We start from the raw sequence: 27917 nt of genomic DNA, 5'->3' as shown, positions 1-27917 counted from the left end.
CCCGGGTCCCTTTAAAGACGTCCAACTGCCCAGTTCTCAGCAGCGATCCCCAGATCCCCCTTGATCACAAGGTTCTTATGAGAATGACGGCCAGGTGAGAGTAGGCCTCCTCCCTCAGTGACTACTATATTAAGACCTGGAGGTGAGCCTGACACACCTGTTCTCATCAGAATATAACCAAGGAAGAACTTCTGATCCCCTGCCTCCACTTCCCAAGTGTTGGGATTACAGATATGTGCCTCTGCTCCAGATTTTATGGAGTGCTAAAGATCGAACCCAGCGTTTCCTGTATGCCAGGCAAGGCATCTACCAGTGAGCTAGGGAATGGTTGTTACTGAAAAAGCTGGTTCTCTGGGTTTTGTCCAGCCAAGTGGTGACATGGTTTATCCACAACAACAGACAAGGGACATTGACATAGGGCATGTGAAGTGCTATGGAAGAGTGGCAGTTAATGGTGGGCCCTGGAGAAGCAGAGAAGCAAGGCCAGTGGAAGAGCCTCCAAGCTGTCCCAGACTCTCCTGTCTGTATCAGGACACAGTACTCAGAGCCTCACTTTCATTTCACTGCACACACATCAGATGGGGCAGGAGGGGCCGGGGCTGCTTCTTGCTCAGCACTAAGGACTTGGCAGCTTCTCAGCAACCTTGGCCTTTATGAGCTGCTCAGTCTTTCTGATCTCCTCACACTCTCCTCCCAGATAAATGCCACTTTCTGATTGTCAGGCTTAAGAAGTTCAAGGCTTAAAGAAACAGAGATGGTTCCACTGAAAGAAGAGATTTCCTTTTTTTTTTTTTCCCCCTACATGGAGTCTCAAGAAAAATGCTTTTGCTGTGACCACCTTTTGCTCCTAGCCTGCAACGACTCTGTTCTGTACAGAAAGGGTCCCTTCAAGTGGCCATTCACTTTGGGAGACCTCTTGCAATTAGCTCCAAGATGGCATTTCAAGGCAGTCCTTTTAGGAGCAAACATAAGAGTGGGATGCCAAAGATCGAAGGTGTGACACGCTTGTGTGATGCACAAGTAGTTGAGATATAAAAGAGGACCAAACACCTTAATTCAGACATATACTCAAGCGTACATGTCTGAGGACTAGAACTGCTAACTGGGAAAGAAGGAAGTTCGCCTTCTTCAAACACTGGCAAATATACACAGACACATTTCAAGTTGTTCTCTACCCCCCAATCAGAATGCACCGAAACGTAGGATCTACTTTATGAAAATAACGTTCTTTCTCTGCTTCCGTGTGTAAACTTAGCTGTCACCCACACACCCACACACGCAAACACACACTCGTGCACACAGACTATGAGGAAGCCTCAGCTCCTGAAATATGCTGCTTATCAAACTTGACTGAAGAATATAATGTTTCCTAAAAAGACTGGCTGAACGGTAAGTGCATCCGAGCACAGCCGATTCTAGATTTACCAACCTCCAGTTGCACGAACACCTGGCAACTAGGCCGGGTACCAGCAAGGTTTACAGCAGCGGGGTTCCTCAGCTAGCCCCTCACTTCCGCGCCTTCATCCATTTCTACAGAGCATACTAGGATCAATATGCTAGTGTACTGTGACCTGTTATCACAATCAGAATTAAACGGCCCCATCCCAATAAATTGGAGACAGTCCATTTGCTGATAGAGCGGGGCTGGTTTTTAATAAAGCCTGGGTTTATTGTATTCTTTGCCAGCTTGCACTATGGTAACAGGCAGCAGGGCTCTGTGGCTAGGATAAAATTGGAGTGTGTTCATTGTGCCCTTATTGTGGCAGAGGCTCTCTGTTGTAATAAGCAGAGTCATTATATTTTCTTTCCTCTTCTGAATCACCAATATAGCTACAAAAATATCCACGGGGTATCCAGCTTAAAGTATGGAACAGAGTATGTCAAGTCTCTGATATCTGTATCCCCCTGAGAACACTAAATGTAAGAGATCATCAAGTGAAGGCATTCGGAAGGGTGCTTTTCAGCTGACGGTGACGGGCTGTCTTCACAGTAGCGTTGATGTTGTGAATACAACTAACTTAGAAAAAAGATACTGGTTCCCAATCTTACTGCCATAGTCAGCTCTGGGTCTACCAAATGTTATTTCAGAAACTATGAAGTAGGGACCCCAGCCATGGATAATCTTAAAATCTGTGATAATACATTTGAAACATATAACTTTGGGTTAGGTTAACTGCTAAAATTGTGTGCGTGTGCTCATGTCTCTACCCACTAAGCCATCCAACCAGCCTTACTGCTATCACTACAACATATTTATACATGTATGAAATCAGACCTGCATTGTATCCAGGATTGTTTATCACAATGATCTGGACAACACAGATAATACAATTGGAGGCTCAGAGCTTATCATGAGCTGGAACCAACGAGTGTAGCCTGCTGTATCTAACAGCAAAAGAGTTTCCAGGTAAATATTGCCCTTTGCTCCCCAGTGCTCTACTTCCTGCCCTTGCTGTTCCCATGAAAACAAGCTCAGAAGACACTGCAAGGTAGGAGCTTGGTGCCTGGCCACTTCCTGGTTTCAGAGAGCTCCAAAGAAGCACCTCTATAGAGCAGGGCCAGTCTGCTAAGGCCATACAGCCTTAATCATGGGATTCACCAGAGGGCACGAGAAACAGCAAGATGGTTGACTGCATGTAAAATATGCCCATGAAGAAAGCTCAGCAGACAGGAGCCAGTGTTCAAGAGGCTCGATCTCCAAGCTCTCCTGATGATATCCTAACAGTGACAGGTTCCTCAATCTGTCACTCGGCCTTAAATCCCTGTGCTCAGACACACTAATATTTTTACGTAGATTGAATTTATCTTCCCTAACTGCTGTGTAAACTCAATTACACACTTAATTAATCTCTAGGATTTCATCTCACACTTAAAAACTTCCATATCCTGCTCTATCCATCCAGCAAGTAGCTCCCTGACCTTGAAGCTTCTGTGCCCTGCTCATGAACTGGGAGACCCCAAAACTGAACCTTTGGGACAGCAAGGCTGGGCTTCCCCTGCAGCCAGGCAGAGACACCTTACACTTATGACTCAACCTGAAGAGAATTATTATTATTATTATTATTTTGCTGAGCACAGTTACAGTGAACTCTAAGAAAATGGCCCCAGAGAGAGTCAAGTCTGATTTAGCTGAAGGAGATGATGGGAGAGTATGCCTTTGCTGGAAGGCTTTAAAGAACAGAATTCAATATAATCACAACTCTTGGAGTCAAAGGTATTGGCTGTCAAGATCTCTCAGACCACCTTTGGGAATGAATTCAATGAAATCGAATCTATTCCTCATGCCATGGTTTCTCTAGAAGCATATAAAACAATATGACCACATTTTCTTTTGAAATAAAGAACACAAATAAACAAGCCAACAAATAAAACTGCCAAATGGTTTGGAGAATAAACAAGATAAAATTTCCACCAAACTTGTTCACATTCATACTCCCGTACACATTGCACTGGCTTTCTTACCAAGTGGCAGAAGCTTCCAAAATCCACTTGGGTTATCCATTTATTAGCTTAAGATTAGAGACATAGGCTGCAGAAGGAATTCAGGAACTGAGTTTCTGATGACACCAGACAAGATTACTCGTGTTTATATTATTACCAAGTCTCACGAAGATTACATGAAACAACCCCATGACTGGGAACATGATCTCACCTTTCCAACCACGTTTTTATCAACTGTATGTGGCCTGTGTGGTTGTTTGCTTACATTTCTCAGCTAGTGCTATGTTTTCCAAAGCCATAACAAATGGAATTCTTTAAAAACGTGTCAGAAGAGAATTTAAAGTGTGTGTATGTGTGTTTGTTTTTGTTTTTCATTTTTATGTTTTGGAAGGAAAGCACAGTGTAAGGCTGAGGCTCTCACAGTTATGCACCTGGGAGGCTTTCAGTTTGAGAGCAGAAAAGTCAGTGCAAAGTCAAGTGATGCTCCATCATCTCTTTACTATGGCTGGTGTTCTGAGGTGGGTGACAAATGGGACATGAAGATCTGGATGCCTTGTTGGCATAATGTTTTTGTGGACTGTGTAAAATTTACCCTTGTTTATTCAAATGCTGATTTCTCTACCCCACTAGATGTTTTCAATCTGGACACAGCATTGTGATGTTTACTCTAAGTATCTCTTGTTTCAAGTCTGTGTAAACATGCCCACCATTTGTTCTCTGTTGTGCCAATAAAACACCAACCAGCCAATGCTGAGCAATACAGAGAATAGGGTGGGACATCCACATCCAGCATGGGGTGGAGAAAGAGAGAGGAAGTGGAGATGGAGCCGTGAGGAGAGGGCCAAGGAGCATCTGGAGGAATGAACAGGAGCAAGCTGATTTAAAAAGCAAGTATTACACGGAAAATCTGAATGGGAGAAAACTAAAATAGCTTGGAGGTTTAGGATGAAGTAATTATTGTTCAGTATAATGCTCTGGGCTAATTAAATAAATTATAGTCGCTCTGTGTGGTTATTCAGGAAAACAGCTGGTTAAAGAGTAACTGCTGCATTACTAATAATATGAATTGATAATAATTATTAATAACCATTCTACAGTGCCTCTCTGCCTCTCCCATGCTACTGCAGGAAGGAGTGGAAGGAAGATTTAAACAGAGAACAGGTATGAACTGAAGTAACATGTTATAACGATGAGGAACAGAGAATTCTTGGACAGGAGACCAAGAGGTGAAAACAAAAGGAGGGAACAACTGAGGTGGATGGGTGAGACAACCATATCATGGAAGGGTCTTAGAAGGACTGAATGGATCAAAAGGCTAGAGCTTTGGAAGCAGTCAGAGATAAAAGAGGTAGAGAAGAAAAGAAATAGACTCCTGCTGAGGGGACACTCATGCAGAAAGGCCAGAGACATGACAGGGGACTCCCTCTGTCAACGGCAGCTGCTACAGGGTCAGGAGAGACCACTCAAAGGACACCTGAGAGGCCCCCAGGCTAAGACTCTCATAGGTATTCTTGCCTCTGGCTACTTGTAGTACCCACACCCAGGGAGGAAAAGGACAGTCCAAAGATGGTATGGGGAAGAATAGGGTGTGGGTGTGGAGAGAGTATCCAGCCCACTTCCTTCCAATGAGCTACAAATCTGCTGTCTTGGCCTGTAAGGACGGACACTGTCGACAGCCCAGAGAGATTTTTGAGAGAACTCTAGGCTGCCTCTTATCTCCTATGCTCCTGCCTGGTTCAAAGCCTGTCATGTTAGATCACAGATCCACCCACTGGGGTCCAGTCCTTGTACAGCTTGGCTATAAAAATGTGACTTTTAATAGCATTAGGTACCCTGAGTCCACAGACCTTCCTGTTATTGTTGTTATTTCTACTTTTCTAGACCCCCCCTTTTTTTTTGAGCCAGGGTCCCATGTATCCCAGGTTAGCTTCAAACTTGCCAGCTGAGGATGACCTTTAATTTTTATCCTCCTGCCTCCACCTCCCCAGTGGTGGGATTAAACACCTACCACCATGCCTGGTTTATTCAGTGCTAGCGATCAAACTTTTGTGCAGACCAGGTACATAACTCTACAAACTGAGCCATATCCCCAGGTCCTACAGACTCTCATAGAACTGATGGTTCTGCGGAGATCTGTTCAGAACTGAGGAAACCAAGATCACTCAATGAGCCAAGGTAAAGGAATACAGCCCTAGGAAGGTTGCCATAGGCTACTGGAGGCCATGGTTCCCGAATGGGTGACTATGCTGCTCCTTCATACCACCACAGGAGCCCAGCCAATAGAAGAACCTTGGGGAGGCCGAGCAGGGCAAGGGGACAGCAGTCCTGAAGGAAGTTTTCTGTTCTTCCTGGAACTACATTGGAAAGAACATGCTAATAAAATGCTACCATTGTGGCTGACGAGTGCAAGGGCAACAGCTCCAGGCGACTCTGGAAAGGCCAATTTGCAGCATGTGCTTCTAAAAACCTCAGTCATGTTTAGATACTATTTGATCATGGGTGAAATGAAGGTTTCCCCCTGAAACCAGTAGGTCACCGCAAACCTCCAATTACAAGAGATCGCGACAAGCTGGCCACAATTTCACCAACATCAGCATATCAGCTTCTCTGCTATGAAAGTACAGTCGTAGAAGATGCTGTGTCCTGTGACCAAAACACTAAAGCTGCCGAAAAACAAAAAGCCCTAATGCCTTCCCCTCACTCCATTAGGTTTGTGCATCTGCTATAAAAGTAGAGGCAATTTAAGCCCTCACTGATGTGACTAATCAGGTTAGATAATTGCATTTGTGGTGGATTAGTTAAACAGCAGCCAAGCATCTCCATCCCAGCAGCTCCTGGATGGAAAGGCAGGCTGAGCCAGCTGTGTCCTGGAGGCTGAGCACGTACCCAGTGCAGGAGATGGCTGCAGAGGTTGCCTATAAGGAACAGGGGTCATGCCTACAGCTTGAAGAGAACAGGCTGACAAGAACTGGCCAGAGTGAAAGCAGGAAGGCTCTAGAAGGATAGAAAAAGTCAATGGACAAGTGCTGTGGAGCCTGAGAGCCCTGGTATGGAGGAGCAGGGAGAGAAGGATGGAGGTGGGGGGATGAGAAAGGGCAAGGAATGGGGAATCTTCATAAGTGACTGCGATCAGGAGGTGGAGAGGGCAAGCAAAGGCTACTGTAACCAGAAAACCAAGTGACCAGGATGCCAGAGGGAGAGTAAGCAGTGGGGAGGGTTTCGGCATGGCATCTTCCTGGGAGGCAGAGGTTCTCCGTCTTTCCCCAACCCCCAGGAACAGACTGACACAGAGGAGACCTGCTACAGTTTGCATTTCTAGCGTGCTCTCTAAGTTCCATGTAACGGAGGCTTGGTCTCCAGGAAACCTTTAGTGTGAGAGCTGTTTAGGTCAATAAAACCAACAGGTGCACCTTTGAGGTAGAGCATGGCCTCAGCTCTTCCTTGATTTGTTTTTTCTTTCTTTCTGGGGAGAGTGGCTTTGTTCACTGCTTCTCTAGTCCTGCTATGTTGTGCTGCCTTACTAAAGATCCCAGACAAGAAGGACAGTTGATCATGAGCAAAACCCTTTCAAACAGTGATCCAAAGCAAGACCTTTCTCTTTATAAATGGATTATCTGGTGTATTTGTTCTGGTGTGGAGAGAAGGCAGGTAATCTCAAGGTTGATTCTACAAGCTTTATGGTTTTCGCCTTCCACTTCACTTAAAGAGTTGCTGATACGTACAACTTCGTGTCTCAACACAAACGGAAAACAGCCAGTGAGTTCTGAGCAAAATGCTGCAGTCTGATACCGTCTCTTCTGTGGATCTGCTTGCTCATGGCTGTGCTTTTATTTGCCTACGTCCAAGCAAGGTGTGTGTTAAGTCAGTGAAGCATGAATTGGGATCCAGGGAGCATGGTTTCCCTGTAGTATTACTCAGGAAGTTTGGCAAAAACAAAGGAAGAGTCTGAATGCTCAAGAGGAGGCAAGTGTTTAAACTGGGCCTTGCCTCTGTGGCTCTCATTGGCTTTGTATCATTTCCTAGCAAACCTAGGTAAGTCAGAACAGTTCAAGGACCTCCTTAGAAGGTTACTACTATAAGATATTTAGAAACTTCCATAACACTGAAACCAGGCACAAAGCCCATGAGGAGGGACAGCCAATGCAGAAGCCCACCTCTCATTCGTCTTCATTCTACCTACCCTTGACCTTTATTTTGATCCAAAGACTACATTTAAAAATGAGAAATGGTATAAATGGCTTTAATGGCTTTTGATTCTGGTTTTCTGAACGTGTGACATTTATCTATATAAACAATTTTTCTCCCTTTGAGTTTTTTAAATTTAATAGCAGTTTTCACAAGTCTTTCTTTGTGCTTGACTCGTACGAAATTGAAAAAGTCTGATGAATTTTATGCCTGGAAAAAAAAAAAGCATTTTAGATTATAATTTATAGTTCCACCAAGCATGGAGTGACACTGGAACCAGGCGTTAGAGGCAGCAGCAGTGGAGGCAGGTCAAAGCTTATAGCAGTAATATCAAATAATCTGTCAATAACGCCAAATGGTACAAAAGCATTTTCATTCGAAAATTGCATTTCTGAGTATGTATACTAGAGAAACATTCCACATGAATTCAAGCTATGTGAATGAGCAGGCACATAATACACTTATTGGTAGTGGAAACTTAAGTAGCCTAGGGAAAAAAAAAAAAAAAGGAGTCAACCTACTTCCTGGAGTGTTATATCTCCATTAAAATCAGATTTAAAAAGCACACACACAAACACATACACACACATGTATGTGAGTTGGTATGTTGCATGTATATGTGGGAGTATAGAGTCTACCTGCTGGAGCCTGGAGTGTTTCGCCCATCTGCAGAGCCCAAAGGGGGATGCTGAGTGTCCAGACTTTATTCCCTGAGACAGAACATCTTAACAGACCCAAAGCTCACCTTTTTGGCTAGGTTGGCCAGCTGGCAAGCTCCCATGACCCATGTGTCTCCTATCTTAGCACTGGTATGCATCCCTATGCTTTTTTACATGGATGCAGGGGATTCAAACTCAGATCTTTCTGCTTTCAGAGCAAATGTTCTAAACCAACCCATTAAGCCCTCTTTCCAGCCTCAACGGACTTTCATCTAGAATTTAATATAAAGTACCTATAAAAACCAGTAAGAGATGGAGAGATGGGTAGAAACCAATGGCCACCTTCCCCAAAGAGGAAGACGGCAGATTCTTTAGTAAGGATGGTCACAGCATTTTCTTTGAGCTGTGGAGAACTGTTTTTGCGTGTCACCTTGAGCTCTAGAATCATCTGTGTCTTCCAGCTGTTTTCGTCTGTCCCTCCGGTCTTCACACTCTTTGTACATTTACATCCTTACCATTTGGAAGCTCCGGGTGGAGTGGAATTCACACTGCATCATGTCGAAGAAGATGGGAATGGTGGCTTTTCGAAGTTCTGTCTCAGGAATCAATGTCATTTCCAATATTGGGCCAACCATTTCTGGGATGAATTTTATCTTGTGTTGACCTTTCAATAAAGAAATGCAACATTTATTATTTTCCTTAAAAAGGGGGGTGGGTTTTCAAAAGGGGCTTAAAGAACACAGAACACAGCAACACAGATCCCTAGGATTTTTGAATGGAGTTTCCATATGTGTGTATGAAGGTCTGAGGAGATGGCTCAGTGGACAGAACTCAGTCTTGAGCAAGCCATAATGCATGACCTTCTGTGTCTCAGGCCATCAAGACGGCACAGTAGGTAAAGCTACTTGCCAGCAAGTCTCATGACCCAAGTGTGGTGCCAGAACCCACACAAAAGTGGATTATCCTCTTATCTCCACATATGTGGCATGGCATGCACCGCTCCCCTATATGACCCATACACATACAACAATCATAAATAATACTTAAACACTTGTCGCCTGCAAGCATGTCTCGTTCATTGCATTGTGTGGTACTCTGTACTATCATATTCATTATTATTCTTTTAGAGGGGTTGTTTGGATGTTCGCTTTGAGACAAGACATCTTCCTGTTTACTGACGAGAGAGGGTGGTTTCAAAAGAAGTGAGTTGTAGCACATAAGTCAAGAATATGATCAACGTCTGCTCCTCTGTCAGATTGAGGAGGGGACTGGGGCTGGGAGAGGCCCATCTGACAAGCCTGGGAGGTGACACAGGAAAACTGCAGATCTCCTAGGCTTATTCTCTCTCCCAGGTAGTGTGGAGTGGTATGGTTCTTTTGACACCTCTGTGAACTAACTAAGCAGTGGCTTCTGAAAGGATGGCAATGAAATGGTGCAGAGCCCCTACAGGAACATGGGACTGCAGAAATAGCAGGGTCTACTATCTCAGGATGTTGCTTGATAGGGACGCATTTATGTGAAGAACAGTCTTTTTGTTTTGGTCTCAGGAGATAAAGGGCCTGCCTCGCAAGCATGAAGACCTATGTTTGACTCTCAGAACATAAAATAACAAAAAGCAAAGGTGTGGTGAAACACATTTGCATTCCCTGCACTGAGGAGGTGTGTTCCCAGTGCTCATTGGCCACCAAGACTACCTGGTGAGCTGCGGGCTCCTTTGACTGTGCTATCACTGAATTCAGGATGCTTAGGAAATGGCACAGATGACTCTATATGGGCCCTGATGAGAGCCAGGGAAGGCAAGGTGAGAACCTTTCTACACTGAGGTAGCTGGCTGTGATGGCTAATCTCTGTTGTCAACCAACATCTGGAATCAACTACAACTCAAACAGCTGTGAGCAATTTTTCTTGACTGGATTATCAGAGATGGGAAGACCCACCATAATCTAGGCCACACCTTCTAGTGGCAGCCTATGTAAAAGCACACAAAAGAAGGAAGCTTTTGTTTTTGCCTGTTTGCCTTCACTCTTGCTGGCAAGTTCATCTATCCTGTTGCTGAGGCATCCTTCTGCTGGTATTAGAACCTACTTCTTTGGAAAACCAACCAAGACTGAAGACTAGCAGCATTCTAGGTCTTTCCCAGGACACCAGCCCAATGCCGGGACTGCTGAGACATCAGTTTCATTCACTGAACAACTACACGATGCTTGGCCTTTATCTCACGAGACAGCCATCGTAGGAGTACTTGAACCACAGCCTGTAAGCCATTCTAATACTTCCCCACCACTGCACAGACACACTTATTCTATCAGCTCTGTTCCTTTAGAGAAAGGTGGCTAACACGACAATGAGGCCAGGGTGGTGCTCCCAGGACGCTCTCTCATCTTTCATCTCCGAATGCTTCCTTTATCTTCAAGCCACTGCGCTCTGACTGGCATTGTCTCATGCCAGCACACAACAGGAGCGTGCACGAGGAACGACACGCCTGAGTGAATTATTTGTGACATTTTCTTATTAACACCAGCAGCTGATCTGGAGTTAATTAATTTTATTAATACTTTGACACAATCAGGAAACACAATACGGAATTTGGTTTTCTTTATAGCTCAAGGAATGCAGATTTTTGTCGAGAGAGTCATTAAGTTAATGTGTCTATTATAAATTATAAATAACCATACATAAGAAAGTAGAGCGTTCTCATAAACCAAAAGACATTTTAACAGAATACGGACACAGGTACAGCGTGTAATCTCTGATAAGGAACCTGAATTTAATTAGAATCCAAATTTTCAACTTTTGCTTCATAGTTAATACCTTTTCTGAAGCACCAATGGTGTGATTCTGCCCATTTCCCTTAATGCTTAACACTTCTGAAAGGCACGCAAGTGCTACAAAGTGGTCCCCTGAAAATGCCATTATATTCAATTTCTCAGGTGACATTTTCCTTGTATTACACCTAAAAGATATCAGAGCCAATGCTTCAGAAAACAGGAGATTGTGACAGCAAGTTGTTCATCAACTGTAATTTCAGTGTCATAAAGTTCTGTCTGTCACTTGCAGCTTTTATTGTTCCAGGCTGGAAGGGATATACAAGGCAGAACAAACGGTTGCAGGGGCACCACTGTAAGCCTAAGCTACGGAAAAAGAAAAAAAAAAAAGATAGAAAGATGGTGTGACCCCAGGGATCATCACCCTTCACTTTGGTACAGAAAACACACCTGGTTGGAGTAGCCTGAGACCTCTGAGTTGTGACAGTCCCGGGGATGGAACTGTCACAAGTCCATTGTCCCTCAGTTAGTAAGGTAGGCAGGGCTCTCTGACGCTCATATTTATTCATTTAATTACTTAGGACAGCCACGTTTTCAGTCACCCTGGCGCACTTCTAGCTGAAGTCTAATGATTGATCTCAGTGTGGGTCAATGAGAGTCAAGGAGACTCCTGCCGTTTATCTTTTCCTTTGGAGAGAAAGGAAGAACAAGATGATTGTGGTGGTTCTGGTGAGAAATGTTCCCATAGCTCAGGTATCTGAACAGTTGGTCCCTAGTCAACTGCTCTGTTTGGGAACATTATGGAACCTTTGGAGGTGCAGCCTTGCTGGAGGAAGTACGTCACTGGGGGCGGGCTTTGAGAGTTTATAGCCTTGTTCCACTTGCAGTGTACTCTCTCTGCTTCCTGGGTATAGATGGAAATACGGTCTGTCAGCTTCCTGCTCCAGCAGACCGCTGTCATCCCTCCTCTGCCATAATGCACTCTCTCTCTCTCTCTCTCTCTCTGGAACCTTAAGGTGGCACAGATCCTTTCTTCTATGAGTTGCTTTTTTTTTTTTTGGTTATCGTGTTTTATCAAGGCAGACAAAAAGTAACTGAGACAATAACAACCATGGTGCAAGGCAAAGGTTTTAGCTTAGGTCCCCTAGTTGTGTTTTCTACCCCGTTAAGACCTGCCAGGAGCTACTATTCTAGTGACAGGATGTAGCACTAAATCCTCTGAGAGTGACACCTGGCTTTCCCTGAAAGCCAGGCTTTCCCCAGGCAGCACCATCCCCAGTGTCTGGATGTTCATATTTGCACCTCTGATGTTCAGGGATCCAGCAACCGAACAAGGTCTTATCATAGAAAAATTGTGCACATACGAGGACCACAGGGCAGAACCTTCTATCACTTCCACGAGGGTTCATCATGAAGTATCCCGTTTCAAGGAAAAGCAGCCATTTCGTACATTCCCCCAAACACCAGTGAAGGCGATCCTTGCATGAAAAATAGCCCAGGCTGGATAAGGCCAAAGAAAGGTCTCACTGTGAACAATTTTGTTCCAGCCAGAACGGATCACGGAGCATGCGCTGGTTCTCCAGCGCTGTATCAGGGAGCATGGCCTGGTTCCCGAGAGCTGGATGTAATAAACAACAGTAGATGGTGGAACCATGGTGAGGGGGAGGCGAGGTGGCCCTGCAGCTGCCTCCAAGCAGCTCTCATAAGAAACTGAAGAGTTGGGTAATGGACACATTTTCTCCCACTTTTTTTTTTCTTAATTAAATTTTTATTTTTTTTTATATTAATTACAGTTTATTCACTTCCACTTTTCTTTTGAAAGAGCATGCTTTTGATTTTCTCTTTGATGTGCTGGGTTCTGAAAAGAAAAGGGCTTGTTGCCCTGTCCCACCCAGCAGGGCTGTGCCTGCATTTGTACCACACTGAGCAAGGAGACTCCAATCTGTGCCCTGGGGCTTCTGGGGCACCTCTGTGTGAGAAACCCTTCTCTCTGCAAAGACACACAGCACTGGAAGGACGGAGGGAAGGCATTCGGTGGAGTGACAGGTGACTAATTTTAAGGTGAGGAACACATCTGATCCGACTTCTATTTTTATTTTCTTGGCAGAACTGGTTGCATGTGCCTGCCAATATATTCCCAAACCTGAGCCCACTGGAGAAAAAAGAAAACAGGAAGCTATGTGGGAAATAGGCTGTGCATATCCTGGGAAATCACGACGGGCTGCTCTGAGTTTGGAGAGCAGCAGCCTGCACAGTATCGTTGGCAGACAGGCCTGAACATTGGAGATCACAGCAGAAGGGTCCTTGCTGGCCATAATGATCGCACAGAGCTGCTCTTAGAGCCTGCATGGTGAAGATCCCAAGAAGAGCAAAGAACTTACTTGTCAAAAACCAAAACCTCCAAGATGAAAACAAAAACCTATAAAATTCTGTTATTTGCCTATCAGGAATCCAGCCCTGGCAGTCCTTCTCTCTTTTTTTAAAATTTTATTTTATTTTATTAATTATACTTTATTCACTTTGTATCCCCCCACAAGCCCCTCCCTCCCCCACCCTCCCTCCCCCTTCTTCATGCATGCCCCTCCCTCCCCCACCCTCCCTCCCCCTTCTTCATGCATGCCCCTCCCAAGTCCACTGATAGGAGAGGTCCTCCTCTCCTTCCTTCTGATCTTAGTCTGTCAGATCACATCAGGAGTGTCTGCATTGTCATCTTCTGTGGCCTGGTAAGGCTGCTCCCCCCTCAGGTGATCAAAGAGCAGGCCAATCAGATTATGTCAGAGGCAGTCCCTCTTCCCATTACTATGTAACCCACTTGGACACTAAACTGCCATGGGCTACATCTGTGCAGGGGTTCTAGGTTATCTCCATGCATGGTACTTGGTTGGAGTATGAGTCTCTGAGAAGACCCCTGTGTTCAAATTTTCTGGTTCTGTTGCTCTCCTTGTGGAGTTCCTGTCCTCTTCCGGTTCTTACTATTTCCCACTTCTTACATAAGATTCCCTGTACTCTGCCCAACAGTTGGCCATAAGTCTCAGCGTCAGCTTTGATAGTCTGCAGGGCAGAGCCTTTCAGAGGCCCTCCATGGCAGGTCCCTAGCTTGTTTCCTGTTTTCTTCTTCTTCTGATGTCCATCCTCTTTGCCTTTCAGGATGGGGATTGAGCATTTTATTCAGGGTCCTCTCTCTTGATTAGTTTCTTTAGATGTACAGATTTTAGTAGATTTGTCCTATGTTATATATCTATATGAGTGAGTATATACCGTGTGTGTCTTTCTGCTTCTGGGACAGCTCACTCAGGATGATCCTTTCCAGGTTCCACCATTTACCTGCAAATTTCATGATTTCTTTATTTTTCATTGCAGAGTAATACTCCATTGTGTAGATGTACCACAATTTCTGTATCCATTCTTCAGTTGAGGGGTATCTGGGCTGTTTCCAGCTTCTGGCTATTACAAATAAAGCCGCTACAAACGTGGTTTAGCAAATGGGTCTTACTGGAGGGGACAAGATGGCGGTGCCAGGAGAACACTGCATCTGAGGAGCAGGACAACATTTTCCGTACAGCGAGCAGTCATTCTTTCTTACAGATCACAAATCCTTGCTCTTAAACTGTGAAGGCCATGGCTTCTTTTTGATCTCCCATTCCTTTTCATGTCCAAGTTGATAAGCAAGCTTTGAAACACTCAAGTGTTTGTCGTGTGATCATATTAGTAAGTGACAAGGTGGGGGAGGACCCGCCTCAGCTCCTTTCTTGACATGGTGGATCAAAAAGCTCTGCTCATCTTATTTAGAGCCTAATGACATGATGTCAAGAGAGCTGACCACTCTGGGGCAGAAAAGAAGAGTCTGAGCCACACCTGAGACTGCAGGCTCCTGGGGAGGCACCGTGGAGAACACCGTGGAGACTGCAGAACTCTTCCTGAAGCCCATCTTTCCTTTGCTCATGGGGGTCATGGCAGAGGGCATTAGTGAGGAATATGTACAGTGAAGAGTACGCACCTTGCCCAAAGACATCCCTGAAGATGTCTCTCCCTCCTCCGGCAACCAAACTCGGTGTTCATTTTTAAGTATTGTCAGTGGCACCTCTGAAGCTCGAGGTTGACCTTAAACCTGGCCTCATTTCCTTCCATGTTCCAATTCTGATACCCAAGGCAAATGGGACGGGGCAGGTTCTGTGTGCACTGGGTGGGTATTACAGACACAGCTGCCCCGAGAGCTCTGCACTTCCACCAGGGAACTCTACTCTGTATCTCTATGCTCAAGAGCTGAGCTGGGGCCTCAGGTGAAATGCTTAGGCTATCAGCATTGCCAAGAGTAATAGCACCTACAGAGTCATAGTACCTATAGAGTAATAGCACTAATAGAGTTTCTCGCAGTATCATTTTCTCAGGGGTTTCACATTTCTATTCCAGGTAAAGATCTATTTGAGAAAACAAAAACAAAATATGTAGCCAGATACGGTGGCACGCATTTGCAAACCCAACACTCAAGAAGCTGAGGCAGTCTAGATTGGAGTACAGAGTAAGACTCTTCTCTCAAAATTCAACAAAAGCAAAAAGGAAAAAAAAAGGTGTGTGTGTGTGTGTGTAAGATCTATTCTTTATCTAAGCAAAAAAGACAAGGAACATTGGGGAATTTTGACCTTCCTTCAGATGAGACAGTACTTCCCTCCCCATGTCTGATACTGAGAAGCTTGGGAGGGTGAGGAGTCAAACGGTCAAAAAGGTCACATTGATCCTGCTGATCACAGTATTAGGTGTGGCCCTGTAGAGCCAGCTCCTGACTGCTCATAGTCCATGTGTGTGAGGAACTGTGTACCATGGAGCCCCGTACCACACTTCCATCAAAATGCATACTTCATTTTTCTATCTTCCTAGCCACACTTTCCAGATACTATACTGATCCCTGATAATTTCCAGATACTTGGGCAACTCCTCTAAGGTCCAGAACACTTTGATACAAAGTTTCAGGGCAAAAGGCAGATGTCAATAAGGACCCCCGTGTTACCAGCAGGCTCCCACTAGGAACACTAAAGACAGAAGTTCTTGATGGATACTAATTTCTTTAAGAAACTTACCTATAGGAAAACAAGTCCTTTTGGTTTAAAAAAGCAATTTTATCATAATTATTTATCTTTAATTTTTGTTTTATGTTTATGGGTATTTTGCCTGCATTATATGGACACCATATTCACACAGTGCCTGAGGAGGAGAGATGTGGAGTTGGATCCCTAGGATTTGAGTTTCAGATAGTTGTGTGACATTATGTGGGTGTTGGGAATCAAAACCAGGTCCTTTGGAAGATCAGTCAGTATTCTACTGAGCTATTCTCCAGACCCCATTTATCTGTGTGTGTTTGTGTGTTTGTGTGTGTGTGTGTGTGTGTGTGTGTGCATCACATCATAGAAAGAGGAAAACTTTCAGGAGCTGGTTCTTTCAATCATGTGAGTCTCAGGATCAAATTCATGTCATCAGGCTTGTTGGCAAGTCCCTTTAGCTCGCCCTTGGTTAAGATTTTAATAGAGAATTCTTTATTTCTAATGATGAAGCATTGTGTAATGAATTAATTCCTGGATAAAGTTGTATTTGTTTGGTATCATCATTAATCAGATCTCTCAGTGCTTGGATCACGGCAGCACACTCTGCTACCACCACCTGGTGGCAGGGTAAGCAAATGCAGATTTTGAGTAGGTGAATAAACCTGTTAGAGGGGAGATTCTGTACAGCTGAACACAGGAGTGATGGCAGATGTCACAGTCTGGTAAATGACATGGAGCAGACACAGACTGAAGCAGAGTAGTACTTAGGAGCCATGGTAGTATGGCTACGTTTCTGCTTGACACCAGAGGCCCTTTTCTGATTTCCTTATTTGCCACAGGGATATGCTTTTCTCCCCCTTCCCTCTGTTTGCCTAACTGAAAATGGAACTGTGCATGGAGCAGTAATTGCTATCTTGGGAATAGGAATAATAGAGGTTTTTTTTTTTTGTGTGTGTGTGGATATCCCAAAGGGGCTGGGGAGATGACTCAGTTGGTAAAGTACCTGCCACGCAAATAGGAGGAGGACTTGAGTTCAAACCCAGAATCCATATAAAACAAAGCTGAGCAAGGAGGCTCATGCTTGTCATCTTAGTGCTGGGAGACAGGGACAAGTGGATCTCGGGGGCTGATGTCACAATGCAGAGGGAACTCAAGTTGCTCACCCTCTCCCCAAAATGATGCCCAGCTACTCACCCAAGTTGTACCACATGTCTCGGATCTCAAAGCCAATCTGCCTCCTCATGTCTCCATACCTAGACACCAGGGAAGGAGAGAGGCCGTGTCAGTCTATGGAGCTTCCATCATGAACTCAGACGACGCCTGTGCCAGAGTTCCAACTACATCTGCCACCAGCAGGATTTCAAGGAGAGCTCCAGGCGGGAATGGGGCGCATCCCAGATGACAGCACATCCCGAGGGAACACAGAGAAGCTATGAAGAACAGCCAGGCTTGTGTTCTTCAGTCTCCTGGCTCCTGGGCCTAAGGCAGTTTGTTTTCCATGCATGCTGCTGTTAGTTAGCACACCCAGGCACCCAAGAGCAACCAGCTTCCCCACAGGAAAATAAAACCCCAGAGTTGGGGAAGGCTGCTTCCAAATTTTCCCCATTCTTCTATATCATTTTAAATGTAAGCAAGAGCTTAATACCCAAATATGTCAACAAACATTGCAGCAGTTTTTGTTTATCTGGGAAAATAAATGCTAATTTTCTTCCCGGTGGGCGAAGAGAGGAGGTGTGCGTTTCATGAGTAAACAGAATTTGATGCTTCGGAAGATAAACCTTTATTAGCTTGTGAGCAATTTAACTTTTCTTTTAGTGCCTAAGGAAAAAGCTGATTATATTAAAAATAATAATTTGCGAAATTATCATAGAGCATTGCAGCCGAGCAGCTGCGTCGTCGGGCTTGCTCCGTTCGTCCCTGTGGCAGCCGAGGTGCCACGAGAGCTGATCACAGATGACGGTGTCCCGGCTCTTCAGGCAAGCATCCTGGCTGCTAAATCAACAACCCCCAGCCGCCTGCCACCCTATTAAAGTCTCCTGCACCCTAAGCATCTGTCTGTCACTCATAGCTGGAGGGTTACAGTGGCATGCTCATATCAGTCACGGAGAAAAAAAAGTAATAATCCAAACCATACACACACATGCTTTCTCTATGTGTGATCTGGCATATACATATATGTGAATGTATGTGTATACATATTTTCTTTGCTGTATATGTATACATAGACTGGTCTCCATATTATCTGCATATATAAAGAAAATAGGAATGGGATAGAAGGAGGAGATGAGGTCTAAAGGTAAGGAAAGGTAAGAGTGGGTAATAAAATATAGAAGGAGGAGTGAATTATGGGTAAAAAGGGAAGCAGAGTAGGGGTCTTGAGGAAGGGCACTGAGGGTGTACGAGAACAAACTGAATGTATAAAATGCCATAATGACATATACTTTGTATGAACATATGTGTGTATGTACATATGCATGTATGTATGAATACATGTATATAGATCCTTTCCTGGCCCCCTGCCATGGAGCGTAGAACACCCAGGTGTAGGTAGAGAAACAGAACTGGGAGGTCAGCTACTTCCTCTGCGGACAAGCTGGAACCTACAAACCCAGCCCAGCAAGCCAGTGGGAGCTGACACAGGCATTCTCAGTAAATCAGGGGATCTCAGCCAGCAGCGGACTCACTGCCAAAGCCACAGGGATGAGAGGCATGTCCCGGGCAGTGAAGACACGCTACCCCCAAAGCCTGTGGGTCTGAGGTCAGATGTGACAGGGAGACACTCTCCCAGGCTTGAGTCCCCCTTGAAATCGCTTAAGGGTTCCGAGACCTGAACACATTAACTTGTGCATTATTTTGAGGTTTCTTGGCAGCTACTGCCACCAAAGCCTGGGCAAGATGCAGTTGGCAGCAGGGCAGCCTGGCAACTTGGCATCTTCTGCCATTAATCATGGGGAGGGGACTCACATTCAGACCCAGCCCTATCTTTTCTTCAGAGGTTAATGGGCTAGCCACTCTCAGCTAAGGCCTCAGACAAGACTGGGAAGCATGACAGTGTGGCAGGTGGCTACAGAACGCCAATGCCCTCACCAGTGATGCCAGTGGTAACAAAAGCAGCAGCATTAACTCTGGCTGTGAACATCTTGCTTTCAGGCTACAGGAAGAATCCCTTCTCAAAACACCAGAATATCTAACTGAAGGCCCATGGATGTCTCTCTTTCTCAGCATGGATGGCCCTGACTCAGCTTTTTCTCTCAGGTCCTGTAATGATTACAATTCTAATAGTTTAAAGGAAGCCCTGGGATTCATTTTGCCAGCAGCACGGTTAACATTTATGATTTCGGGTGGTGACCTGCCTTTCGCCAGCTGTTGGGGAAATTAGGAGTGTTGTCTCTACTGGCCAGCACATTGCCTCTCTCTTGCTGGAGGAGGGTGAGAGCAATGGGTTTCCTCCCTCTCTCACTTTTGCTTTCCTGATTCAGGTGATGATTTGACCTGGCAGTATTTGAGAACCAGAGTATCAGCAATGATCAGAGGGGGTGCTTCTCATGAGAGCCAGGCCTGCAGCACAATGAGCTGAAAATACTGTTTAACAATCAAATAAGACAAGATGCCTGGAAACCCAGACGAGAAGGAAGGAGCTGCTTGGTGGAGGCCAGGATTGGAGTTCCCTGGCAGCAGGCTTGATCCTTCCTTTGCATTTAATAAGAAGGCAGATCTGATGGAACCATACAAGCTTCCTAGTAATTCCCAGGCAGAGTAGCAGCTGTCAGCAGATCTCAAGAGGGCTTGCGGGGAACACTTCTACCTTCTTCCCTTGAAAGAGAAAAATGATGATAATTGAGAGTGTCTGGCTGAAGCTCATTTCCTGGAGACAGACCTTGGAGCCGGGGGCAACCCTGGAGATCACAGTTGAGTGGCTCTTTCACAGTGCAGAGTCAGGGAGCTGGCCCAAGCCTGGAGGGGAAAAGCTGGATGACTTGGCTTGAGTTACAGGGCAGAGAGAGAAGAGAGTCCAAGTTCTCAGATCATAAGCCCACATTGTTCCCTGCACTTCATGCACTCCAGGGGACGGGGTGTTACATCTTCTTCCAAAATGCTTCCATCTCATATCATTGTTACAATGCTGTATCACTCCTCCAATGAGGAGCCTGGGACTGGTGCTGAGGAGATGGGCCTAGCTCTGCCAAGTCATAAGGACACAACTGGACTGACCTCATTCTTAGTGTGTCTACCCACTAAGTGAGCATAGTTAAGTTGGCTTGGGAGGGAGCCTTTCCCCAATCCAGGAAGTCCTATGATCTTACACTCAGGCCTAATGTCTGGATGAACTTGGATTCCTGCATCTTTAACCCAAGATGAGGAAATTACATCCACCATATTCAGCCCCCACAGGAGTAAGGCCAACCAGAACCCAAATCTAAGCACAGCTAGGCAACTACCTGACCACAGTATAGGGAAACAAGTCATGATGCTTGTCTTGGGGCCATTTTGAACAGTGACAGCAAGGTGGTCCTAACCAACACTCCAGTGAGGAAATGCTATAATTTAAAGGGCTTGCCTTAACCACAGCATCTCACTCATGGTGGTAAGAGCCATTAGATGCTTTCATTTAGTCACCACTTACTGAGAACTCCAACAAGACCTACAGGCTTCAGGATATCTATGTCATGACAGAAGAGACTGACTTCAACCCCATAATCACACAGAGTATCTACATACCTTACACACATGAGGCCTGTCAATACGACCTTGTTTGCAAAGAGTCTGTACAGTATGACCTAGTTGTGATGAAGCCACACTGGAGTAGAGTGGGCCCTAAATGCAAGAAGTGGTGTTCCTATGAGGGCACATCAAGAATCACAAACACACCGGGAGACCTGAAAAGAATTTAATCTGGAGATGAGCAGAGACTGGAGTTACAACACAGGTTAGGAGATGCTGATATCTGGGGATGGTTACTGAAAGCTAATAGAACCTCCCTCAGAAGAAGAACCTACTCCATAACTGCTAGATAAGAGATTGTAACTTCCTGGTGACCACTATTGTGGCAGGTGAACCTGGGAACATATACAATGAGCCATCTACTTAGTATCTGGCCCAGGAAACAATGAGAATCTTGAATCTGGATTATGCTTCCCTAAAGAGAGAATAAAATAAGAATACTAAGACTGAGATTGGAGGGGTCTCTGTACATGATGTGTGTGTATAGGAGTCAAACCAGACAAAGAAACAGGCTGAAGCAGCCTAAGCAAACCTGGAATGGAGGTCCAGAGGAGAGGAGATAGAGTTCTGGGGTTTGGATATTCTTGCCCCCAAAGGTCTATGTGCTACAACTTGACATTAAGAGACCTAGTAGATGTGGTTCTGTTATGAGAACACTACCCTCAGGAATGGATAAATGTCTTTCAAGAGACTAGGTTGCTTCTCTCAAGATTAGGTTAGATCTTGAGGGAGTGAGTCAGAGCACTTAGGAGTGAGTTAGTTCTCATAGGATAGAGTTAGGTCTCCAGGACTAGATTAGTCATAAGAGAGAATGTGTTTATAAAGCCAGTCTGCCTCTGTTTCTTTCTCTCGAACACTCTCACTTAGTACTCCTTGCTCTTCCTCCATATGCTTCACGACCATGCTGTTATACAGCACAAGACACTCAGCAGAAATTGAGAAAATGCTGGCCTCATGCCCTTGTAAACGCCTCCTGCCTTCCAGATGGCAAGTCAAGGGCAAACTCTTTACAAAGCACCCAATTTCTGTGTTAATGACCAAGGCACAAGCAAAGAGCAGCAGTGTTGAAGGAATTAGGGAGAGCAATCAAGAACACTGAATGCCACACCCTGATTTGGTGCCCTGTGACTTGGTCAGAAGTTCTGGAAGAGTATAAGGTATGTGGCCAGAGTGCCAAAGGGTGGATAGTTAGGACAAAAGAGAAAGAAGGGATAGATAAGCAAGAAACAAGCTCATGGGTAGGATGAGATATTTGTCTTTTTTTTAATTTTTAAATTTAATTTTATTTCTATATGTATTTATTACAATTTATTCACTTTGTATCCCCATTGCAGCTCCCTCCCTTGCCTCTTACCAGTCCCACCCACAATCCCTCTTCTCCCTCTATGCCCTTTCCCTAGTCCCTGATAGGGGAGAACCTCCTCTTCCTCTATCTGACCGTAGCTTATCAGGTCTCATCAAAGCTGGCTACATCATCTTCTTCTGTGGCCTGGCAAGGCTGCACTCCCTCAGAGGAATGTGATCAAAGAGCTGGTAACTGAGACAGCCCCTGTTCCCCTTATTAGGGAACCCCCTTGGAAACTGAGCAGCCAATGGGCTTCCTTTGAACAGGGGTCTAGGTCCTCTCCATGTGTGGTACTTAGTTGGAGTATTGGTCTCTGCAGGTCCCCCTGGGCCCAGGTATTTTTGGTCTGTTGTTCTCTTTGTGGAGTTCCTGTCCCCTCCAGGTCTTTCTATCTCCCCTTCTTCCATAAGGATTCCGGCACTCTGCCCAAAATTTGGCTATGGGTCTCAGTATCTCCTTCAATACACTGGTGAGTAGAGTCTTTCAGAGGTCCTCTGTGGAAGGCTCCTGTCCTGTTCCTTGTCTTCTCCTACTTCCGATGTCTATCCTGTTTGCCCTTCTGAATGAGGATTGAGCATCTTCCCTAGAGTCCTCCTTGTTGTTTAGCTTCTTTAGGGCTATAGATTCTGGTATGTTTGTCCTATATTATATGGCTAATATCCACTTATAAGTGAGTATATATCATTTATGTCTTTCTGCTTCTGAGTTACCTCCCTCAGGATGATCTTTTCTAGTTCCCACCATTGAGGCATTTCTGTCTTAATGAAAACAAAACAAAACAAAACAACCACCGGCACAACAAAAACCAAACAAAACACAATAGGTAGAAGGGGATGAGAACATTGGGAATGAGCCCCGTTAGACACAGGGCTGATGTGAGCATTCTGCCTGCATTACGCTTTATTATGCTCCCCAGGGCAATATCTCACCAATGTATCTAATTAGCTTTGCGAACGCGAAGGTGGCACAGGGCTACTGCTTATGAAGTTTGTTTCCCCAGGTCCCCTTCTAATCCTTAAAGTGAATTTACTTGAAACAATTTGAATCTTTTGAAAAAAAAAAAATAATTAGCACGAGGATTGAATTGATCGAATTATGCAGTACAGAATACTACTTTCTGATGAGGCCAGGTTGTAAAATGGAACTTGTCACATCAAATTTACTTTTTTTTTCTTAGCTTCTCTCAAAATCCTGCCTATAATTTGTTTACCTATTTCACCTGGGGTGGGGGAGGGGAAATGGGTAAGTGAAAGAGCTGTACTTGCTCATTTAACATCCCCTCTCCCTGCTGTGACACCATTGGAAAAAGAAATCTCTTGCAAATCCTTGCAAAAGCACTGTGTTTAGTGGCACAGGCCTTTAATCCCAGCACTCTGGGAGGCAGAGGTAGGAGGATCTCTATGCCTTTGAGGCTAGTCTTGGGTACACAGTAAGTTCCAGGACAGTCAGGGCTATGTAGAGAGATCCTGTCTCAAACAAACAAACAAACAAACAAACAAACAAACAAAACCATGCAAAAGCAATTCATGAATCCTTTCTCTCCCAGACCAAAGTTGGGTCCTGAGCATGGAGCTCCCTTGTAGTCATGTGACATACTAATGTTGTCCAAATGGCAATGAACTCAACGTTAACACTTCTGCATTTTATTTATGTTTCCTGAACCCCAGTAATGCAAAAAGCTTGGGGAGAGTGGATGATAGTCCAAAGCAGCATGCTCCTGATGTCTGTTACTGGGAGTCACTAGCAATACGTTGGAGTAGGGTGGCAGCATTTTCTTATTATGGACTTTGAGTCCTTGAGGTTCTTTACTCTGTGCTTTACAGGCAAATCTTCCTTTTATTTGGGGGTTTATATATTCAGTCCTTGGCGTGGTATAGCTTGTTTTCCTTATGTCTCACACACACCCAAATACTTAGGGCGTGAACAAGTGGGTCTTCTGACTCCAGAAATTTCTACTTTTCTGAGCCATGGTGGGGCAGAACAGGAAGAGAAAGAGAAGACAGAGGTTGTCCACTCAGATGTGCCTTACAGACGCTGATTGTGACACATATGGACAGTCCTGAGTGGGAGGACCTGAATCTACATCAGACCCAAGGCTTTCCCCCAGATGTAGTTAGACCTATGCACCGTGCCCCAAGTATATAAGACCAGCTACTACCTCAGATCACTGGGCTAACATCCTATCACTTCCCTGTAGGCTCTGTCTTCCTAGCCTCCCTCGCCCCTGCCACTGCCTTACATTTCCAAGTCAGTGCATCTCTTTGCTAGAAGATTTGGCTATGCCCTTTGGGGTGCAATGTCAGTCAAATGGGCAGACATCTCAGCTGTCATTCTCCCCTTGTCTGAAGTCCACTCTACCTGGTAGCTTCTCCTCCTTAGGCTGTGCCCTGTAGGCAGGCCTCCAGCTTTCAAGGCTCTTGTGACAACCTCGTGTTCTACTGATTCCATATACTGCTTTATCTTAGCTTTCCACTAGACAATGAAAGACTTCACCTTGGGATCTACTTCCCCTCTTTCCCCTGCATCAGGACCACACTTGCCTGAACACAGAGGAGGTCTAATCCTATTCCATTAGATAAGCTAAAGGGATCATCATATCTAGTACTCAATGTACCCAGTCAATTAAAGAGTTTGGAAAGGACACCCTGAGATACATCTTAAGCCATTTGCTATTTAAGAATAATGTTTGCAAATGTACTACGAAGTGTCTATGGTCTATAAAGAGATGCAACTATCATGAATGCTGGTGACAACCTGCATGAAGCTGATGTTTCTTGGGCTTGTAAGTCATGTTGGCTTTATCATAAACAGGAACTCACTGTGCTCTCCATGGCCAGTCACTACCACATGTAGTCTGTGGCCCAGTGAGACTCAAATATCTCATGAAGTTTACAAAGACAGCTTCCAATATGGCCAGGCTTTTCCCCCCTGAGAAATCCTTGGGAATACTGATGCACAGTCCCAGAGTTTCTTGTAACTGTATCTAAGAGAGACAGCAAAGCCTGATCCAGGGTCCCCATGGATTCCAGAAAGAGAGACGCCAGATGGCTGTTTTAATTTCCTTTGGCTCTGTAGCCTTTGAATCCATAGAGCAAGAAGGGAAGCAAAGACCTTCTCTGGAGAACAGGGTCCTGCATGATTAAAGCAATTGTTGACACTGCCCTACCCTGGACAGTTGACATAGTAGCAAGAGGGAACCACAGCCCAGAGCTACCACTGGGTCTTCACAGGACTCAGCATCAAAGCCTCCAGAAGCTGCATCTAATTTAAAAGCATGTTTTCTCCTGTAGGCATCTATCTCTAAGGGCAGGAAGTATAGGTGCTTCATATTAAATGGGTCCCGCAGTCAGCCCAGGGCTGGATGCCAGAGTCTGTGTTACCCACGTGGGCTGCTGGACAAATGTAAAAAGTGGTGGGAGCCTGTGCTTCAAGAAGCTGAGGTAGCCTCAGGGAGCCACACTGAGAGCTGCTAAGGGCACCCTGCTTCTACAAATAATGGTTTCTACCACACGGGCAGCAACAACACAAGCAGACATCCCTCCCTTTTCACAAGCCCTCGTGAATGCCAGAAAGCGGAAACTCTGTGCAGCATCAGTCTCCAGCATGCAGAGCCAGCAAACGTCTGTCCTTGGGCATGGGGGCCACGGTGAGCAATTAAGCCCTGAGAAGGTTCCGAAGAGGGGCAGTGTGCCAGCCGTCGCAGGTGGGTGCTATTCTGCCCACGGTGCTTGGTTTGGCAGGTACATCTGTCGCTTCTGGATAATGGTCACTGTCTACATGCATGGCTCTTGGGGTCAGTCACGTAAGGGAGCCAAAGAGGATCAGGTCAGGCACAGGAGGAGTTACAGACAGGCTCTCTCGGAAAGTCAAGTAGCAAAAGTTCACCCTGGCAGAGCTGCCTGGGCTGGAATGTGCCAGCACAAGCTAGACAGGGTGGCCTATGACGAACCCTCTGTGCTTTGTTTATCTTGCTCATATGGAAGACATGGAGAGTGTGAGGACTTACAGAATGAACGGTCTTGCTCTTTAATGATTATATGTGAAACATACACGTGCACACATAAAATACGCACACATACATAAATGTACATATATATAAACACATACATGCATATACATGTCCACACACACACACACACACACACACAGTACTTAGACTGCTGGAATGTGAACTAAAGCTCAGTATTATACACAGAAACACCTCTTACACGCCAAGGATCACATGTTTTTCATTTCCCTATAGGGGAGATAGAAACTGTTGGACAATGAGAGGCAGAGCAGGGGCCACATTCCAAGACTCTCTCTGTATCCTCTGACCTATAATCTCAGCAACTAGTAGGGATTCGGCAAAGCCTCAACACAGTCAGAATACTGCATAAGCAATATAAATATGACCTAGCAATATGGGAATCATTTCAGAATCTTCTGAGGAGTCCTTGTTGAAGGGGCACCTGGAGCAGGGTGACATTAGTGGAACTGAGGCAGAAGGAGAGGAGCTGAGACCTCAGGACACCAAGACCTTGGGAAGGACCCTAAGCAACCATTTTTTTTCTTTCTCTGTAAATCCTCTATGTATTTGTGTGTGTGTGTGTGTGTGTGTGTGTGTGTATGTGAATGAGTGTGCTGAGAACAGACAACATGAATGTCCCTCCATGTGCTTTGAGAAAAGGTTTCTTGTTTGCTGCTATGTAAGCCTGAAAGCGTCTGGGGACTGTCCTGTCTCTCTTTCTCATCACACCATATGCATGCTGGAATTACAGAGGTACACTACTGTGTCTGACTTTACATGTGTTCTGAAGATTTGAACTACGTATGCTCGAGAAGCAAGCATTTGACACACTTAACCATCTCCTCAGCCCATAACCTTCTTTCTTGGTATTGGAACAGGATCATTCAGGATGCATTCTGGCAGCACAGAGCGGCCCAGGGATCCTGGCCTTCATGGAGCTTTCCTAATGACACACAGGCTACTCCAGTCCACTCAAAGCTCCTACCAGAGGAAGACGGGGAACCATGGATGGCTCTGCTTCGCCACCAGAACCTTCTTTTTGTAACAGCAGAACTGAAAACTAAGCAATAACATATGCAATGACATCAGACAAGCGCTCGGCAAAAGCCATTATCTCCAGAAACTCAAATGCTGTTTAGCACTCACCATCTCCAGTCACACTGACTTTGAACCTGCCAGGACGAATCCTGCAATTTTAGATCTTGATTCATGGGTTACAAAGGCGACACCGGATTTGTGATTTGAAACCACCCTTTCATTACACTGTGATTACATCTCAATTTGTACCCAGTTGGCTTAGAGGAGACATGGAAATTATGGTAATAAGCAGGAGGCTCCTGCCCGAGGTGGCAGGGCTGGGGGGTGGAGAGTTAGGGACTTACTTGTTAAGGATCTTGGCTCTCTTAGCACTTGAAAAATTTTCCAGTTGCAGGGACTCTTGAGTGAGGAAGGCCACAGCCAGGTGGAAGTAGTTGTTCCACAGCTGAAAACCAAAACACAGGAGATGCTGAGGCTCTAGGCTGTGGAATAGCTGACCACTGGACCTCAGAACAGTTCTACACGTTCCTGAAATTATCCTGAAACGCTTAAAACCCCACAGCACTGCCAGCTAGCCCTCAGGGTGTGATTCATGGCTGAGAAGGAGGCTCAAGAGTGAGGCTCAATTCACCAGGGCAGCGTCTCTAACCTTTGACCATGCCTCAGTTTCTTCAAGGGTAATACAAGGTTGTTAGTAGGAGCGACCTGGGTGGAATA

At 45.2% G+C, this 27917-nt stretch overlaps 1 protein-coding gene across 2 annotated transcripts in view; it reads right to left on the bottom strand.

The window, feature by feature from the left end:
- Dock1 (dedicator of cytokinesis 1) overlaps positions 1–27917 on the bottom strand; it is a 494434-nt gene that overhangs the window by 63145 nt on the left and 403372 nt on the right. For both annotated transcript variants that reach the window (XM_060381413.1, XM_060381416.1), the window contains exons 31-33: positions 27545–27645; positions 17281–17339; positions 8801–8949 (exon numbers count right to left, since the gene is read on the bottom strand). In XM_060381413.1, the coding sequence (XP_060237396.1) occupies positions 8801–8949; positions 17281–17339; positions 27545–27645 (309 nt within the window). The remainder of the gene's footprint in view (positions 1–8800; positions 8950–17280; positions 17340–27544; positions 27646–27917) is intronic.

Source organism: Meriones unguiculatus, chromosome 1 (genome assembly GCF_030254825.1).
Source record: "Meriones unguiculatus strain TT.TT164.6M chromosome 1, Bangor_MerUng_6.1, whole genome shotgun sequence".
Classification (NCBI taxonomy): domain Eukaryota; kingdom Metazoa; phylum Chordata; class Mammalia; order Rodentia; family Muridae; genus Meriones; species Meriones unguiculatus.
Note: the sequence above shows the minus strand (reverse complement) of the source record. Positions and strands in the feature narration are given on the sequence as shown.